Below are 19,762 nucleotides of genomic sequence, written 5' to 3'. Positions count from 1 at the left end.
GTGACATTGTTCATACTTTATCTTTTCAACAATTACTTGACATTGATGATAATTTCTTATCCTAATCGGAGAGCCATCTCCTGAATGCAAAGTGCTGAGATGGCAGAGGCCTGTGCTGTGACATAGTGTTTATTTGTCTGGCGGCATGGGGGTGCCCCACCAACTCCTCGTAGTAACTCTATGCTGCATACAGTCTACTGTAAAGGCCAGAATGTGTATGCTAAGTGTAGGGTTGTGCAGTGTTCTGCATAGTGTGCACAGAGTGCATAGTGTTTGGGTCAGGAGCCACCAGTGGTTTGCCACACAGTACCACTGTAAAAGCCAGGAAAGTGTTTTGTGTTATGTGTGTAGTATTATGTTGGGTTCTGTTATTATGTTCTGGCTTTTGGTCACACGGTCCCTGGTGGCAACCTGGTGGCCACACACACCACTAGGAGGTAGCCACATTTGTCATTATTCTCTGGCTGGTCGCCCGGGCTTCCTAGACGGAGACCAAAAAAAAAAAAAAAAGGAGAGAGTGTGAGAGGGGTGGATAGAGCAAGAATGGAAGTTAAAGTTGGAAAAAAGCTAAAAGGACGGGGAAGGGAGGTGTCCTTCAGATGAAAGAGGCGAGAGAGAGAGAGAGAGAGAGAGAGAAGAGCTGGAACCCACCCAAGGCCAGGGGAAGTAAATGACGAAAGCATTGCTGAGCTAGGGTGCTAGCAAAGTAGGATCGGCATTTGGCACGTGACAACACAACGTTGGTTGAGGTTCAGTTGGTAATTTCATGCATTGAACTGTTTATCGTGGGTGAAGCTGTGGTTGGTAGTTTTTTCGAATGTTAAATGCAGCCTGGGCAAATCCAGTCAATTGCTTGTAGTGTTTATCTTCAGTGAGAAAGAGGAATTCTTCACCACATTGGAGGGACAGTAGTTGTGTGAGCATGCAGCTTCTGGATGGATGATAAAGGTGACAGTCGTAGAGAACATGTTCCCAATTTTCCTGGATTCCGCAGTGGCAGAGAGAGTTGTCAGATATGCCTAGTTCAGAGCTTAGCATTGAAGGACCCATGTTTAGTTAGAAGGTGTGTTAGAGGAGTTCGCGAGAGTACCATGGAAGAGGAGGGGGTAGGTCATAGATACAGTGGGAATAAATCTGTACGCAGTTCTTCTCAAAGCTGAGGTATTCCAATCCTGCTGGCAGATTTGGACAAGGTGGTTCATTATTAATGAGATTCGTTATTAATAAGTAAAATTAATGAGGACGAAATTTCCACGATTATCAATGATTCTAGAACAAGAGGCCATAAATTAAAGTTACGGGGAGAGATGTTTAGACTGGATTGCAGGAAGTTTTATTTTAGCCAGCGAGTTATAAATTACTGGAATAAGTTACCTACATGTGTGGTAGAGGCTGACAGTTTGGAGAAATTCAAAGGTCAGCTGTATAGTTAACTACGCGAGGAGGGAAACGCATAAGTTGTTTATTTTCATTTATTTTGTTATTTGTTAATTATTTGTTTTATTTAATTTTATTGTTGTTATTATTATTATTATTATTATTATTCTGTATTACTCTTTTTTTCTTGAAATAGAATGGACCTGCGGCACTGATTTCCATGGTTTAGAAGAAGAGAATACAGCAGAGCCAGTGGAAGCAGTAACTAAAATAAATTTAATAAGTTTTAATATGACAAGTAGCTTTTGGGGAACGAACCCCTTCCTCAGCAAGAAAGGTATATACATACAGAAATGCAAACATAACATAAAACGTTAGGAATGGAATAAATTATAGTAAATATGCTGTGCGTAATCAGATGACTGGCAGAGTGCGCACATCAACGCTAGAGGGTTCAGTCATCCACTAGGCCAGATCAGGCGATTGTTGTTGGTGCGCGGCGCATATAGGATTGCTGCCAGCGTTTGTCGTGTTTCAAAACTACTGACTCCAAACCTGGTGTAGTCGTGTACCTCTACTGTGATTTAAACTTTGTGACACCTGGATATATTTAGGGATTCTAACCATAGGCGGTGATAGTAGTGTCGAGATTGGTCGATCACTTCACTATCGCGCATGGGGTTATGATGAGTTGACCAAAAATGTTCTGCGATTGCAGAGTGCTCAGAGTCACCTAGGTGGATGGAGCTGTCATTTTCCGCCAGGCGGTCCTGAAGACGTCTGGAGCTTTCCCCCTACATAGCAGCTGCCACATTCGTGGCAAGTAATCCGGTATACAATGCCGCTGCGTAAGAGAAGGGCGATGGGCGTTTTTAATCTCTAGACCAGAGATCGTAGACTCCTACCAGGAAGTTGTATGCATGTCATGCGGTGCTCACGCACGATCTTAGAGGTCTGGTATGAGACACCCTGGTAATACAGAATATCAGCAGTAGGTAGACTATCACTGTGCACGAGGGCCTCGGATGAGTTGCAAGCTCTTGTGCTTGTAGTAAGCACCTGTCTAACACACAGGCTGGGTATCCACAGTTGGTGAAGTCAGTTTTTACTCTAGAAACCTCAGTGCACCTGGCTTGCTCTGAGCTGGAATGGTTCCAAGCTCAAGAGAGTAGAGAGCGTGCAGTGCTGTTTAGATGACAAGGGGCATAGGCTGACTTGTATTTCGTGAATTTCCTGCAACACATTGGTTTCCAGACGAGAGCCCACTCACCTCACCAAAACTGGATAAAGGATGACTGAGCTAACTGGGGCAGCTCCTGTCAGCTCAGTCATAGCAAACACTGCTATGAAAGAACTGGAAAGCCACATATTTCCAAACCCGCCCATCCCGATCACCCTCTGGTGCCAGAACATAGATGACATTTTTGCAATCATCCCCCGGGTTCAGAAACCAAACTACTGCAGCACCTCAACTCCCTGTCATCCTTCATTCAGTTTATCTAGTACTAGAAGGCTCCGAGATCGAATCTCCAAACATGAAAAGGGCCTCCGATCTGTTGACTCCAAGCACTCCACAGTTGCGGAACACTATTGGTTTAACAACACAACCCGATCCCCAACGAGATGCCGAGATCGTTGACCAGTCACATAACTATCGTCTTGGTTTGAAACACTGCACATAATCAGTTGCTGTAGTGTCTTCAGTAGCAACAGAGGTGTGCGTATGCACCCAATTATGGAGGCAGTTGTCTTGCAATGTGACGAACGTTGGCATACGCCCCATGTACGCGCCGTACATTCTCAGCAGCAAGTGTCTGACAAAGGGCATGGGCTGACTTGTATTTTGTGAATTGCCTGCAGCACATTCGTTTCCGGTATTCTGAGGTTTCCAGATGAGAGCCCACTCACCTCACCAACCTCGTTCACGTGCTTGACTTGTCTAATACATGACCACGCCCGGCATTATTTTATATTCCATCGTAACATTTTTGTATACTTTGTATTAACGTTTTTGTATTTTAGCTGATGAAGGGACCCATTGTCCTGAAGCTCCTGTTTATTTATATAATTTGTATATTTTTGTATCCTACCTATTAAATGTATTAGTTCTTGCTCTTTCGGATATGACAATATTCTTATATAAAATTATTTTTGGCATTCAGTTCCTTTGTGACCACATCCTAATATCCAATCAAATTGGTCAGGCAAGATTTCACCTTAACAAAACCGTGCTGTGTCTGAACTATAATTGCAGTCTTGTCTAGATGATCCTGCAGTGCTTCTGTAACTAGTCACTCTATTATTTTCCCGAAACAGAGGTTTCCCTAAGAGGTTTATAATTATTCGTGTCACCCCTTGATCCCCCTTTGTGAATTGGGGATACATTTACACATCTCCAGTCCATAGAGGCCTCCCCTGAATGCAAGGATGCTCTCATAATTATGGCTAAGGGTGTGCTCCATTCCTTTGCGGCCTCCTTTAACATAACTGGATAGATCCCATCCACCCCAGTGCATTCCTTATGTTTAACTTCAACAATTTCTCCTCCACTTTGCTCTCAGTTATTAGAAAATCATTCAGCTCCCTGTTAGAGTTAGATAAACTTCTGGCCTCCACTTCCTAGAGAATTCCTCATGTGTGAATGTAGATGCAAAATACTCATTCAGTTTGGCAGCTACCTGAGCAGGATCATCAACAGCCAAATCATTGATATCAACAGCAATCAAACAGTCATCGATATCAATCAGCAACAAGCAATCAGCATTAGCTGAATTCAGGCGTGGAAGAAGTCATTTGAAGATGATCCTTGACCGGGAAGGCCTTTGACTCTCATTACCTCAGAAACTATTACCAATATTGAGTGGCAGTAATATACAAATAATTTGAGTACACTTGTAATAATGTACATTTATTACAAGTGTACTAAATGTACATTTATGATGTACATTGTACAATGTACAATGAGAGAGAGAGAGAGAGAGAGAAAATGCACTTCATATTTGGTAAATGCTATTTACTCTTTATTGTTCATTTCTGCTTACATTGGTTGACTTATAATATGAATATTATTATCATTTTACAATGATTGGTTTCAGACAAGTTATTCCATGCAGTGCTTTACTCGTTCATGAATTTCTTTCTTCTCGTCTTCAGATTTCTGCATAATAGAAAAGTAAAAATTTAACAAATAAATTATGTTATATTGAATATTTCATTATATCACACAAAATTTCTTACAGCTCGGTATATAAGAAAAAGTATATCAAAACACCGATACCGGGGCAGGACAGGCTTTAGCTCCAGAGGAGTTAATTCGAATTGTGGATTCTTTTCCAGAAGTAATATTAGTACAAATTTTATGACAGAATCTATCAGTGCATATAAATAATAATTTTTATTATCATTCAGTAATCTTTAAAAATGAATAAAATAAATAAATTCACTTATTTATTTAATTGTATCGCTTTTTTAGACACACGTCACAAAAGAATTAAAAACAAGTAAAATAATCATAATCATAAACTTCCACATGAATGAACACTATTAAATGCATTTATTTAAAAATAGTGGGATGTATTATAATGCACAAATAAAGAATAACATTATAAAATGCACTTTTAAATTTATTTTTTTTTATAAAGATACGAGTATTTAAATGGTGGGCAAACTGCGTCACATTCCTGCTTTTCAGAAATTTTTGACGCGCCCCTCGGAGTTTAAGATTTTACTGTATGTTATTGACCTCATGAAATGCAAACGAGTAAAGAATTTTCCTTATTGGAAAATTTCTCCATACAGGACAATCATTTAACCAAACAATATAACCTAGAGTTTACAGCAGTATTAAAATTAATTTTGAAATTGTGGTAAAAGTGAAATTTCTTTAAAATGTTTTATATATGGCTGATTTTAATAAAATTATCAAAAACGGGGCACTTTTTTGACTTCAATAAAATTTATTGGATATAGAAAAATTCTGTGAGGATATTTATAAATATTACGATGCGATCACTAATATTTTTTATTAATTTGGGATTATCATCAATCAGAAAGCCTGTCCAATTTTGAATTTAGCAAAATATTCTAAAAATTTAAATCGAAATTTAATCATACGAAGAAAACTTTATTGGATATTGAAATATCCAATATATTGAAATGTCATTCCAATTACCCAGAGAAACATTACAAGATTTGGAAATTTAATTTAAAACTTTGATTAAAAATACAATAGGTTAGATTTAAGTTGTATCTTATAATGATTATTTTGCAAGGGTTGATAAAATAATAGAAACATTTCTGTTGTGGCTTAGCTTAGGATTTTGAATATATCCCTGTTGCGCCTTTGGACCTTTCCGGATGGCAAAAGTTTCGTTAATAGTAAGTGTTTTACTTACATTTGGGGGGAAATGCTATATTATTCCTTGGACGTCATTGGCTTTAATTCGACATGATCGAAATGCATGAATACCATTCTGTCATGCACTTCACATCCTTAACAGAAAAGAAAATGGCAGACTAAAGACATCAGCAATTATGAATAGTCTGAGGAATCACAATACGCTAAACATGTTCTACCCTTCAGATTCCCTGTGTAAAGCTCATCCACGTGTATAAAAACCGTCCCAGAGGCGTGTTTACCTCATAAAGATCGGTATTTTAATCAATTTGTAAGTATTTGTAGGATGAGCATTTCTATTAATTTGCAGGTATTTGTAGAATCAGTATTTTTATTAATTTATCTCTTGCATATTATATTAATAGAGAATTTTTGTATGCTGTTGTTATATTACAATAGATATTTCTTATGATTCCAGAGTTATTACTTACCTCTCCACAGACGCACTCGAAAAACTGAAAATGAAAAAAATATATATATAATTAGATTACATAAAAACTCAAAAATTTTTTAAACAAAATACCATCCCGCCTAAAAGTTTGGAATCTCGTTTCATTTCGATTCAAAGTTTTTATTAAAATAGGACCAATTTGTTTATCAATTTTTATTAAAATGTTTAAAATCAAAATAATATTTAAGAACTTTCTAGAATATTTCAGAAAATCCCAGAAAGGTGTAGAAGAGTTGTGAATGTGGTAGAGCATTATAGATGATTCGAGAAAATTGTGAGTATTGTTTCAATATTGCAGAAGATTGTAGATGATTCTAGAGTGTTTTTCAATACTATAAATTGAGGAGTAAGAGCTGTAACTTATAAAATCGAACCACGTCATTCAGAAAGAGTGTTTGGATTAAGCTTAGTGTTTCGTGATAAATATGGCAAGAAATAAGAAATGGAGTGTTGAAAAAAGTTCTATTATAGCTCTGTTAAAGTTATTCCATGAGAAGATTTGGCAAAAACTTCCCATGGAATAACTTCTTTAGGTGTTTTTTAAAGGAGTATAAACTACCATTCGACGATTCAAGATGACTGGCAGTTTAAAGAACAAACCACAATCAGGACGGCCACGCGTAACAACGGAAGCGCAAGATAAGACCATAACATTGATTTCTAAACGCAATCGACGAATTACTGCACCTGAAATCCGAGCTGAGTTTAATATGAACAGAGAAATTCGAAATTCCCGTGTTTACATCCGCCGTAAAACTTCGTCTTAAACAAGCAAGACTTCATGGTCGTGTCACGGTCCGAAAGCCCTTATTAAAACAGGAAAATCGAAAGAAATGGTCGGCTTTGGTTCAGTTATCCAATCAACATTGGATAACTGAACAGCGGAAAAACGTACTGTGGACGGGTGAATCCAAATTTGAAATTTTTGGATCCAGGCGTAGTTTGTGTGAGACGATAAATTGAAGAAAAAATGGTACCGCATTGTTTAGTGCCTAGGGTTGTCGTTCCTTCATGATCTGGAGTTGCTTATGTTTTTCAGAAGTGGGTTACATCGTAAGAATAGAAGGAATTTCAAGAAAAGAAGGCTATAAAAATATTCTTGAACATAATGAAATATCCTCGTGGATTTTGACTTTATGAAACAAATTTTATATTACAACAAGACAATGATCCGAAGCGCAACCCTAAACTGTGCAGGGACTTTCTAGCAACTAAATAACAGGAGGGATATTTCAAATTATGGTGTGGCCACCCCAATCGCCTGAAATAAACCCAATGTAGCTTTCGTGGGATCATTTAGACCAGTGGTTCCCAGACTACTGAGATCTACGGACCCCTTCAAAAAGCAACAAAAGTTTTCTGATCCCTATATATATATATATATATATATATATATATATGTAGGGAAACATATGCATATGTTTCTGTATGTGTGTGTGTGCGCGCGCGCATATATATAAATATGATCTTTATTGTAATGTGCAAAAGTACACGCAGGTACCCAGACATTATAATACCCTTCACGGCACTAAGCCAGGGGTTATTGTATATTAACATGGCAGAAATTAATATGTATGAACACTGCGTTTTCTGAAAACAAAATTCGAAGTTTTATGTTTAAAACAACTCAACTTTATTCTTATTTTTACATAAATAAATAATATCTTTATTTATCATCAATTTGCTATACCTAACGAATAATTTGACCAGTTCCAGAATAATAGTTCTGTTTTGCGGACCCTATGGAACTGGTCTACGGATCCCCAGGGTTTCCGCGGACCCCAGTTTGGGACACGCTGTTTTAGACCGTAAACTCCTTGACGTCTGCCCATATTCACAAAATTTATGGGAAACCTTGCAGATCGGTTGGAATAATATTAGTTAAGACACTATTAAGATTATTATTATATTTCCTAACTATACAAGACACTATTACAAAATCAATCGCCAGAATGCCACGTCTGTGTAAGGCAGTGATAAAATCTCGCGGAGGATATTTTAATGAAAAATCAGTATACTTGTTAATATTAATCATTTCAATATTTTTTGCTGTAAATTTTTAGATGGTTAATAAAAATCATAAAATACAGTATTTTGTAGTGTGTTGTTTGTTTGTTTGTTTGTTTTTAATATTAAGCCTCATATTGTCAGCTAATTTCAAAAAAATTAACGAAAACTATTGTCATACTCTGTGATTCCAAAGTTTTAGGCGGAGTATACATGCAGAGAAATGTTTATAAATAAATAATTTCCTGTTTACCATATAAAGACCAATAGAATGAAAGTTGACTTTTTAGCATCATGTAAATTCGATCGTACACCATTGTATTAGAATGCATGGAATCAGTGAGAAAGTAATTTGACAATGGCTAATCCGCTTACTGTTGTGTCTAGTACGGTATGCACTTTCTATAGAAGAGAATGCCAATGGTAGAGTAGTTTATTCATATTTTCCACCTACTAATACGACTAACTTTGCTATGAGTAAAATGAAAACCTTAGGTGACTTGCTAATATTTTTCGTTGTCTTTGATGAGGATCCATAGAACAACATCCGGCTATTGTAGATTTACAGTTTTTTTTTTTTTTTTTTCTGTACAGCATGAAATATGCGTTCAATAGTATTCTAAAGTGAATCGTTTAGAGTTAGACTGAGGATTATTCAAGGATAGCCTTGAGCGTCTATCGAGTATGATGCTGTTTCGGATAAAGTGAGAAGTACGGCACGAGAGAAAAAGGGCACTGTCCTTAAAACTATACTGAGTCGTACTACAGTACATACTCAGTTATTGAATATCCAAAGGAAAGATAATCATTTGACGATTAAATTAAGAGTTGTGTGTATAGTTTACAAAGAGTAAATTAACATGACCTTATTCGGGTGTGCGTGGAATTTGGCTCCTAACTACTTACAAAGGTATACAACAGGGGTTTTCAAACTGTATTGACTTAAGGATGCATTTTAGCTTAAAAAAATTTATGCAGAACCCCAAAATTAACAAAATATTTCTATACTATAACTTATTTCAGTTTTTTAATATTTAATTTCAGGACATTCTTTGCGGGCCTCCTGGAATCCTCAGATTACAATTTCAGAAACGATGGTATAACGCTATCATCACCTAGGGATATTCCATACCGATATCAGTGCTATATTGGCAAGGGAATTCGGAAAAATTTGGGCAACACTTCTTGTATATATACTATATGCCATACTATATACTATGTTGTTGTTGTTGTATATTTTACGGCGCAACGGCAGCTATAGGCCATTATGCGCCAATATACTATGTACTACACTTTTATGTTTAAATACTGAGAATATTTTCAGTAGTCTAACTACAGAAATTCGTCCTCACTTCAAATTAAATCATTGGTTACCAGTCTACTGGAGTACTATTAGGAGCCAAAGGGAAAAAAAAAAAAAAAATGGAGAACCACTGGTCTGGAAATATTCCATACAGACATTAAAATAACCTGCAAGTGAAATGGTGAACGTAATATACATAGAAATTAAATGAGGAATTAAAAAAAAAAATATATATATATATATATATATATATACAGGTCTTTTCCACCGGGTATAGGAACGAACCTTCATCTCTCCCACAACCGGTAGAAAAGACCTGAGTTCGAGTCCTGTCGATGACGCGAGAATTACACGCAATTCTCAGACAATATATACAGAGCAATATAGCCTTAATTGCCGATGCTCCTGATATGCTGTTATGAAAGTTTGTTATAAAGGTTTTATTTTTGCTGAAAACCATTTTTTTGCCGATTTACTTGTTATAAACAACTTTTCTAGCTATTTACCTTTTCGTGTTCTCCACTTTCGCAAAGTTTTTTCATAGTTTCGAATGGCGACAGCTCTGGGCCCAAAAGGCTATCCTTACATGAGTCCCATTTTTCCACTTCCTATAAGGAACAACAAAAAATTCATTGGTAATATACTGGTACTATTCAAACAGCAGGTAGGGCGGATCCAGGCAAGGGGCAGTCTGGGTAATTACGCTGGTGTTCAAAGAAAGTGCATCACCCCTTAAAATTGTAATTGTCGTCGGATAACCTAACTATATGGCAATATTTCATACAGATTGCATCAGATAAGATTGACACGCGTATGTGATGACGTAATATTGCATCCGCTGTTACTTTCAGCTATATAAGCACGCTCTGCAAGAGTTGCAGTCATTCCTTGTTTGTGTCAGGATGGCGCGTTACGTGCAGTTGGCGCCACGAAGAAAGAGTGCTATTGTTGCTTTACGTGAGGAAGGATGTTCTTCCCGTCATATTGCTTATAGAGTGTCTTGTAATCAGTCGAGAGTGAGTAGATTTCTTTCCAATGCTGTCCTTACATGACTCAAGAATACTGGTTCTGCTGATTGGAAAAAAAGGAACCGAACGCAAACGAGTCTACGCCAAAACAGGACCGCGTTTTGAAGCGCTTATGCCTTAAAAACTGTAAAGCCTCTTCGTCTGAGCTGAAAAGAGAATGGGAAGAACATACAGGAGTGGTAGCAAGTGCAGTAACAGTCAGAAGACGCCTCTGCAAAAATGGACTTGTAGCCCGTCGTCCTAAGAAGAAACCCCTCCTCACAAAAAAAATGAAAAAGGTCCGATTAATTTGGTGTAAGGAGCATGTCAAATGGACCCCCGAGCATTGGAAGTCAGTTATTTTCTCGGATGAGAAGAAATTCAACCTGCATGACTCTGATGGGAGACAAACGATTCGCTGTAGACGTGGTGAAGAATACCATCCAGACGCTATGGTGTCTACAGCGAAATTCCCTACCAGCCAAATGATATGGGGGTGCATTTCGTATTGCGGAGTAGGTCACCTGCAGTTTATAAAAGGTTCCGTAAACGCCAATGGATACCTGGCTATATTGGAAGGCAAATTGCTGCCAACCATCTTTCAGGACGACTCTGCTCCTTGTCATCGGGCGAAAAGTGTAAGTAGGCACTTCTGTAGATACTTTAGCTTCATTTCTGCATTCGACAGTAATGTGTTTACATTTGTTACAGGTAAAAAATAGTTGGAAAAAACGGTGCATTACAACTGTTAGCTGGCCAGAAAACAGCCCGGACCTGAATCCTATAGAGAACTGCTGGCATCGTGTGGAATTGTCAGTTGCCAGAAAGAAACCAAAGACCCTTCGTGAACTTCATAATTCGTGTTTGGAACCACGAACTATCAGTTGATTATCTTCAGAAATTGATCTTGTCAATGCCTCGACGGTGTGCTGCTGTCATCAGGGCGAGAGGCGGTTCAACTAAATATTAGTTTGCACCTGGTGAACTTTTCATTTCGTTTCCCATTTAAAATGATAAACTGAAGCAAACTGAGGGCTTCTGATAACATTTCAGCCATAATTGTCGTGTTTACCAAAACTGTTGTATTAAGGTTGCAAATGCTCATTTTGGAATATTTTGAGAGCACCTGTTAAATATTACTTAGCTTTGCCTTAACTATTAATAAAAATCTTTTGTTTATATTTCTATTTGCGATGCTAGTTATTAATGTAACATACCATTGCGAAAAAGGGTTAGAAATGTGAAATTTCTAGGTGATGCACTTTCTTTGAACACTAGTGTATCTCTCACATTATTCTAAAAGCACGCTCTTGCGTGTTATAATTCTGTATTATCCGTAAACAATTTTCATATGCTGCTGCAGCTTCCTCCCCCTACTTCAAAATAGATCTTCGTTATTTTCCTGTACCCTCCCCTCCCCTCCACTCTCTTCTAGAGACACGAAGTCTGGATCCGACCTTGTTTAATAATCGATGAAAAAACTACAAGAATAATTACTCTTGCATACTTACTTCTTTAGTCATTGCTTCTCTACAACATTTTACTGCGGCTTCCTGTTTTTCACTGTCCAAAGCTGGAACACAAGTACAAGTTTAATATTTTGCAACGCAGAGAATAGTAAAAGCAAATATAATAACAAAATAAAAGAAAAGAACAGTTTACAGTTTTTCTGTTTTAATGCAGTGTAACGGTTAAGATTAAGGCCTCCTTTAACCTGTAACAAAAGCTCGTAAAGCTTTAGGTAATCTGGGACAGTGGCATACATATTTTTAGAAGAAAAAAGTCGGGAAGGGATCCTGGACCAATAATTATCACGTTGGTAGCCGCGACCTCAGCGCAGTTGAAGCAACTTCACTCCTGTAAGTCGAACGTTGCTTACACTTATTTTCAAACTCTTTTTTCCACAGCGGGGCTCACCTAGGACTCAGAGCGAACAACTCCATCCGTGACGCGTTACCAAGACATCTCACACCAGTTTGTGACGAGACCCACTGGCAACATTTGATGCACCAATGCCCACTGTACGACGACCTACGTGGAATTCAAATCACCAGATTAACTTACTTAGCTCAGGACCGGGAACACCATCTCCTGGACAGCTTCGATGAATATAGTGCGCTCACCAAATTTGCACAAGACTTATTTGCAAGAAACGAGAACACAAATTGCAATCAATGATGCACGCTGTTAGTCCAGGGCTCCCTGCACATGAGCATCCAAACTGAACCAGACAATGACCGTTATGGTAGGATCTCACTCTTTCTCCCAGGATTGAACATCCATCGCAAAGGATAGACGATCCGTCACTGTCTATGCGGACTCTACTAGACAATGATCTCTCTGGACGGGACTCTTTCTCCCATGTGCGACGCAACGACTGGCCCACATGACCACAGCAACTCTGCTGCAGCATGCCGCCTGGCGTTCTGAACTGGGGACCCTTGCTCAGTTCACTTTTAAAACACCATCCCTAGGCAGGGAGGGGGGGAAGAGATGGGCCTCTGTCTCATCCCCCCTGCCTCCCCCTTCTTTCCCTGGTGGGGCTTGCTCCACTGACACTCCTAGAATCGCCTTCTTTCGTTCCCATACTTCTACCTGTTCCCCCCAATCTTCAGTCTCCCCCACTCTACCTTTACCGACCGTGAATATCCCAACTACAAGCTGCTAAACTTCAATGTGAAAATTTAACCTAAACTTCATTTAAAACCTATCTCGGCCTTATCTAAACCTCTAGCGTCTACCCCATTTTTTTTAAGATAGGCCCTAGCCACTGAAATCTCAGGAAATTAGGTGGCAGGGCCTGCCAGAGTAAATAACTGTAATACTGGTGTACTTGGTCTGCCTCCACGGGGCCAAGTGTGGGCAACGTTGGGCCTCAGTAGGGGTCCAGCGGCTAAATGACCAGGTGAACAGCGGTACACGACAGTACACATGTACAGTATCCACGCACTTTTAAATCTCTGGCCTCAACAGTGTTCTGTTTCACATGACAATGTATACTACGCGGAGATGAGGGAAACCCCTGGTGCCGTTTGACACGAATACACTTTACACTGCCCACCATCAACGTGGAGATGGGAGAAATCCCAGGTGCCGTCTGACACGAACATGCCCACCATCAAGCGGAGATGGGGGAAACTCCTGGCCCCTGGTGCCGTTAGACACGAACACTGCCCACCATCAAAAATTGCATCAGAGATGTTAGAATGGTGTTGAGGTATATCATAATATCGCTCCGTGTGCAAGGCACCACCATCACAAAAAAAAAAAAAAAAAAACCATTGGCTCAACGCCATATCACAAAAAAGCAGGCCCAGTCCGTCAGACAACCACCACTATGCTTCACAATTTGGGTGGTATAATCCTTTCCAAAATGTTCTTCTAGTTGGAATCACACCCATTTCCTTCCACCTAATGAAAATAACGTACTTGTATCGATATTCGTCGCTCCAAAATACATTGAACTTGCGGCTAGCACAGGCTCAGACTTTTTCATTTTGTGATACAAGCCCACCGACACCGATGGGAATGCAACTACCAGGCAGACACGATATAGCGATACACGCCTCATTGGCCTTAGTTGCTTCGGTAAAGGCGCGTTCGATTATCGAAAAAAACCTTCTATAATGTACTCAAGAAATGCTTACCAAACCTCACCAAGTAAGTTCACGAAGTGGTGGGTGGCCATGAGGTGAGATTTGTGTAGCAGTTCTTTTTTTAATCCTCAGACCTTTTGAAGGACTAACAGAACGCACTCTGAAAATTTAGTGTCGATTTAACTTTTCCGTATCGAGTAATGCCAAAACATCTGAAATAAACTTCCATTTATGTATAAAGATAATTAAAAATTTTACGAAAAAAAAAAAAACTAAATTTCTGTTCGGTTCTGTTTTAATAAAATATGGAAAGGTTCGGCAAATTTTTTTAAATGACCCAAATCTGAAAGTTGGTCCACTGGGAATCAAGTTGTTACATACAGACAGACGGACGGACAAGATGAAGGCAACAGGCGCTTTGCCCATTTTGCGAATGCTCCTAAAAGCAATCGTAACTTTAATCGCATTATCGGGCTCTATCCGAATTTCTATGTGTATGCATATGTGATCGTATCGGAAAGATACACAAAAAGCAAAGCATCATTGTTAAATTTGGAAAACTTGGACGTTTCTATGAATGCAACAAAACAAATTAGAAGTTTCATCGTTACGATACCAAGTAGGGTTAATTTTTCTTATCCTATGTAAAAGATATTTAATCTTTTAACTTTCACTGAAGAATTTCAGGTTAAGTAATCAAGTGCATTTATTTGTCTCCACATACCATTAGTATTATCAGGAACCAATGTGGCATCTGAGTTATGTTATAGGGCAGTGGTCTCAAACTCAAATTGCATGCGGGTCGAATGCACGATCTGAAAGCAGCTGACGGGCCCGAACTTTTTTTTAACAAAATGAGAGTGAATATAAGGACCGTATTTACAACAAATATATAATTGAAATGTATTCGCGAGCCGTGTAAATTTGCTTCGGGGGCCGGATGCGGCTCGCGGGCCGCCAGTTTGAGACCACTGTTATAGGGGACTGTCTTAAGATAAAATTATGGGGCAGGGATCTGTTACATCAAGCAAGGCCAGGGCCGTACCACGCTTGGGCAACGCACAGTCTTATTTCTGTACCCTGGTAGTCGTGTTGTGATAGATTCTATAGAATATAGTCCGATCAAGTCAATGTAGTGCTATATCATGCTGCAGTTAACTTCCAGTACTGTAAAATCTAAACGGCAACTGTAAATATTTCTATCATAAAACAGGATCAGTGCATAAAAAAATATCTATAGTACTAAGGTATTTGATATAAGAAGTAGATAGTTTTTTTTTTGTGAACTACTTAAAAGAACTGTATGATCTTATGAAATTTTATGTCACCTACAGTTTCAAGACCGAAACTAATGAAAATGTTACCAAGGAAATTTGAATTTCCAGACTATACAGAACAACAAAAAGAGAGTATTACGTTATATGCAGTCACAAATAAATACAGTAATGCAATTGCAAGTACAAGTAACAGTAAACATATAAGTATTAAACATACAAGTAATAAACATGGTTTATGTATAAATAATATACAGGTGATAGTAAATGTAGTAATGAGAGAGTGCTTCCGTTAGCAAAATACCACGCAGAAGATACAATTGCTTACTTATTAATGTTACTAAGCATTAGGGCTACAGCTAGAAATCTTTGATGGCTTTGATAAGGCTGGCTCGAAGTGAGTGGAGATATAAGAAGAAATCCAGATAATACAAGTTTGCATCGTGGATAATCCGTGTGATGTCTACCATGACCAGTGTACAAGCCGTTGAGCTGAAGGAGCCTTTCTAGCGAAGATTTATGCAAGAAACTCGGATTCAGGAGATCCGTACTGTCAATTTCGGTGTTGGGTGTTTTATGCAGGAACATGAGGTATTTTCTTTGTGCAGAGAGAGGCATCAGACTGAAATGCTTACAGAGCTCGGGGTAAACATTGTTATATTAGTAATCCAGTTCTTGTATTATAGCTTTCTGAGGATTTTCTGTTCTTTAATCACATAGAGGTGGTATGGATTCCAGATTACAGATACGTAGTTGAAAACTGTTAAACCATTAAATTTCAAGCCACTGAACTTCATAAGAACAGTGAAACATTTCCTATAAATAAGGAATTATAGGTGATACCAGATCACCCAAACTTACAGTTACACTGGAACAGATATTTCGCAACTTAAACTGGGAAAAGAGAGGAAGTATAATTACCCAATCTACAATTTTCTGATGATGTAGCCATTTTAATCGAAGACGTGGCAGACTTATAAAGTTGGACAACTGAGTCAAGCTTCAGTCTGAATCGACTTAAGAATAAATATTAGTAAAACTAAAATACACTGTACTGTATTTTTTTTTTATTAACAATGCAACATAAAAATGTTTTATGTTGCAGGGAAAAAGAGATTGAGAAGGTGAATTCCTATATCTACCTTGGAAATATATTAAAAATACAGTATATACCTTTTTAAAGCCGCCTCTGTTCTTTTAGTATATATAAATCGACAGTACACTGAGCCGATGGAGAACACTACTGGCATACAACTTCAAGTGGTTGCCATTTCTCGAGCCGCTATTTGAAATAGCGAATTGAATTTACGCTGAGGTCACTCCCTAAATGTCCAGGAATCACTGTTCCTAACTATTTCTGCACAATTGCAACTGCATCTAGTGCGTGCTCAAAGTTATTGAAAAGGCGATGAAGATCCTTCCAATGATAACTATGCAGATTGTGTCACGGCGCTCACCCAAAATCTATTCGTGCAATCCACGGGAAATCAACGATCACCAGTGTCTTAGTAACAGACACTAAAATTCTTTACGCACTAGAAATAAGATAGAGAAGTGGTAGTTAGATATGTCGACGCGATACTGTGGTTATTCATTCTCTTATCTTTCTACTCGAGAATTACTTCGCTATCACGAGTGATGCACTGTAGATCCTTAGTGCTATCCTGTGAGAAAGAAAAGTGACTCTCTGACATAATAAGAACAATTGGACGAGATATATTTTTACAGGAATATATCAACGAGACGTCCTTTTAGGGGTTATTATTCGCAGCTACACTCGTTCCCTTTCTATAGGGGAACCGCGGCATCACGTTAATGTAAGTGATCTCAAAATCCTGACGAGAATTGAGTCCAACGATCAAAGGCTAACATCACCGGTTTTGTCTGTTGGAAATTACGCAATCTAGGGCCTACCTTCATAATTTTAACTTTAGCATTGATCCGTACAAATCAGCCATAATGGTGTATTCATTGAAGAATCGGTGTAGTAAGTTTCCAATCCGTAAATAATATGGACATAACGATATTTATATAATTTTATTTATTTATTTACTCTAAACGGTTCGGACGGATCCTGCAAACCCGCAGTTAGAAATACGGGTATTGACATACAATATCGATATAGGGATAACATTTGATCCTAAACTCTCGTCTCATACTCAAATAGAACGACTGACCCAGAGGTTCCATCAACTCAGATGTACCACCAGGGAAGGTGGTCCATCTGAGTTGATGGAACTATGAGGACGCATTCTCTTGGCATTACGAGATTGTTTACCCTTACCGAGAACGCCGCTTTCATGATTAAGATGTTCTCGTGAATGATTGAGACTCCTAACTCAGAATCACATCAACTTTATCAGTCTGTAATAAATGGCTTCGCCTGATCAATAGGTTCCCCACAACTCAAATGGTACTAATCCTTCAGGAGCTAAATTGCTATTCCAAAAGGTTCGCGATGGACAAAAAATACAGGCAGAAGATCCTGAATCATTGGGCTGTATCGACATTTTCAGCTTTAGTTGACCGCGGTTTCAACCGCTGCCTGTGAGATGAATACTTCCGTCTCCACCATGCTGCTCAAAGATTTTCCTGATACCCAAATGATTTTTCTAATCAATGGCACTGGAGACTAGTGCGCTCTTTTGCAACTCCCTACATGAAAAGACACAATTAAATGAACTTAACCACTAGATGGTTCTCTAATGATGATGTAAGTAACCTATTAATGTTACACATTAGCTTCTGTTTTGCTCTGTGACATTAACCCTGCATAATATCTTAACTTTCTTAGAAATGGCTTATGGTAAATTATGCTATTTATTGTCGCACTTTCTGTGAGAAGCGTGTATTGTATAACTCATATACGACGTTTCTTAACCTTTATCAAATTTTCTTTCGCTTCTTTAACTTATGTAATTAAGATTACTAATCCGGTGTGCATAATTGTGCTTGCCTGTAAACTGTTATGTATTCTATTGTAGGTCTGCTCGTTTATAGGGTAAACCTGGAATATCCCGAAGAGGAATCTCGCGTCTGCGTGTGAGCTCCTAATTAACTTCGTACTAAGCGAAAGAATTTTGGAAAATTTTTTCTCAGTTTAAAATTCAGTTCCATTTCTATTTTATGAGGATTGATTCAGCAGTATACAAACATTGAGCAACTTCTCTAGACGGTGCTAAATACTAATCTGCTGAAAATTTAAACATATTTCGAGGACAACATTAAAGAAATCTCAAATAAATTTTAAAAAAAAACCAAGAAATAGGAAAATTTATTATTATTATTGCAACTATAATTATGATTTTATATCGTATTATACCTATAAATGCTAAAAGCAGCATGTCGATCTCAGGCTTACAAGTTTCACAATTCATATGGGATACCAAAAATTGGAAATTATTGAAATTATTTAAATTGTACTTACCGCAATATTTTTCGAAGTCCTCTTCGTCAGCTGAGACGTGTAAGGTAACACACAGCAGGAGGACTACAAATGCTCCAAGTTGACGATACATTGTGATACAGTTGTTTTCTAGGGCTCTGTCTCCTTACTCTTTCTCTGTGTCTTCTCTAATGAAACAGCGGCGCCTTTAAATTTTATAAAAAGTGGGGAAGGGGGAAGAAAACCAAGTGACAAGCGAACATGTGATCTACGCAACAAAAATGAAACACAACTCATCAAATAACCCCGAAACGAGATACGTTGATAAGCGTAAGATTCTATTGTGTTTCCTCATTCGTAGGATCTAAAAGAATATAGCAAGGTCATTTTTGAAATAGCCATGACAAGAAAATTGCACTTTGATGTCATAGGTGACATTAACAGGTTTATCTACTTTCGAAAGTTTCCCTGTTGTGGTGATTGTTCGGTTATGCGAAAACACCCACTCACTACCATAAAAACTAATTAAAATAAACTTCTCATAAAGCACTTGTTCTTTACCTCGGAGCTTGTAAATGCAGCCTGGAAAATACATGAACGAGATATAAACAATTACTTTTTTCAAAATTAATTCTGTTCTGTTAATTTCGAATTTGAAAAAAAAAAAAAAAAGTACGCCACCATGTTGGGGTGAAAAACCGCAATATATAATGCATATGGAATATAATGATTCGAACAACCTGTATCAAATGCACGTTAGCTGTCCTATACGTACATTAGACGCACTTTGTATGTTTTATTACCTTTGTTTTTCTGCAATAAACACAGATAAATCACAATATTTGGTTCACGCCAAAATCACAACATCGGTCTCTACCGAAACGGTTAAACATGCGTGTTATTTGTTATTATTATTATTTCTCCCTGATTGGGGGTTCCACCTCGTGACGGGTATTGCTGCCAAGT

At 38.1% G+C, this 19,762-nt stretch overlaps 1 protein-coding gene across 1 annotated transcript; it reads right to left on the bottom strand.

Moving 5' to 3' along the window:
• Positions 1-4,375: 4,375 nt before the first annotated feature.
• On the bottom strand, positions 4,376-19,118 carry LOC150086968 (uncharacterized). The gene is made up of 5 exons (XM_090372860.1): positions 18,839-19,118; positions 12,053-12,114; positions 10,041-10,142; positions 6,205-6,228; positions 4,376-4,534 (listed from the first exon to the last, which is right to left on the bottom strand). The coding sequence occupies exons 1-5, from the start codon at positions 18,927-18,929 to the stop codon at positions 4,478-4,480; spliced, it is 336 nt and encodes a 111-aa protein (XP_090228986.1). The 5' UTR covers positions 18,930-19,118; the 3' UTR covers positions 4,376-4,477.
• Between the last annotated feature and the right edge of the window lie 644 nt (positions 19,119-19,762).

Source organism: Mastigoproctus giganteus, chromosome 4 (genome assembly GCF_048544385.1).
Source record: "Mastigoproctus giganteus isolate SK-2022 chromosome 4, ASM4854438v1, whole genome shotgun sequence".
NCBI lineage: Eukaryota > Metazoa > Arthropoda > Arachnida > Uropygi > Thelyphonidae > Mastigoproctus > Mastigoproctus giganteus.
The sequence above is the reverse complement of the archived record's forward strand: the minus strand, read 5'-3'. Positions and strand labels throughout refer to the sequence as shown.

Excerpts from the sequence above, each read along its gene's own strand:
- LOC150086968 (XM_090372860.1), bottom strand. The coding sequence starts at position 18,929 with ATGTATCGTCAACTTGGAGCATTTGTAGTCCTCCTGCTGTGTGTTACC. Across the intron at positions 10,143-12,052 it reads GAGAAGCAATGACTAAAGAA|GAAGTGGAAAAATGGGACTC; the intron begins GTAAGTATGCAA and ends TGTTCCTTATAG. Across the intron at positions 4,535-6,204 it reads TCGAGTGCGTCTGTGGAGAG|AAATCTGAAGACGAGAAGAA; the intron begins GTAAGTAATAAC and ends TCTATTATGCAG.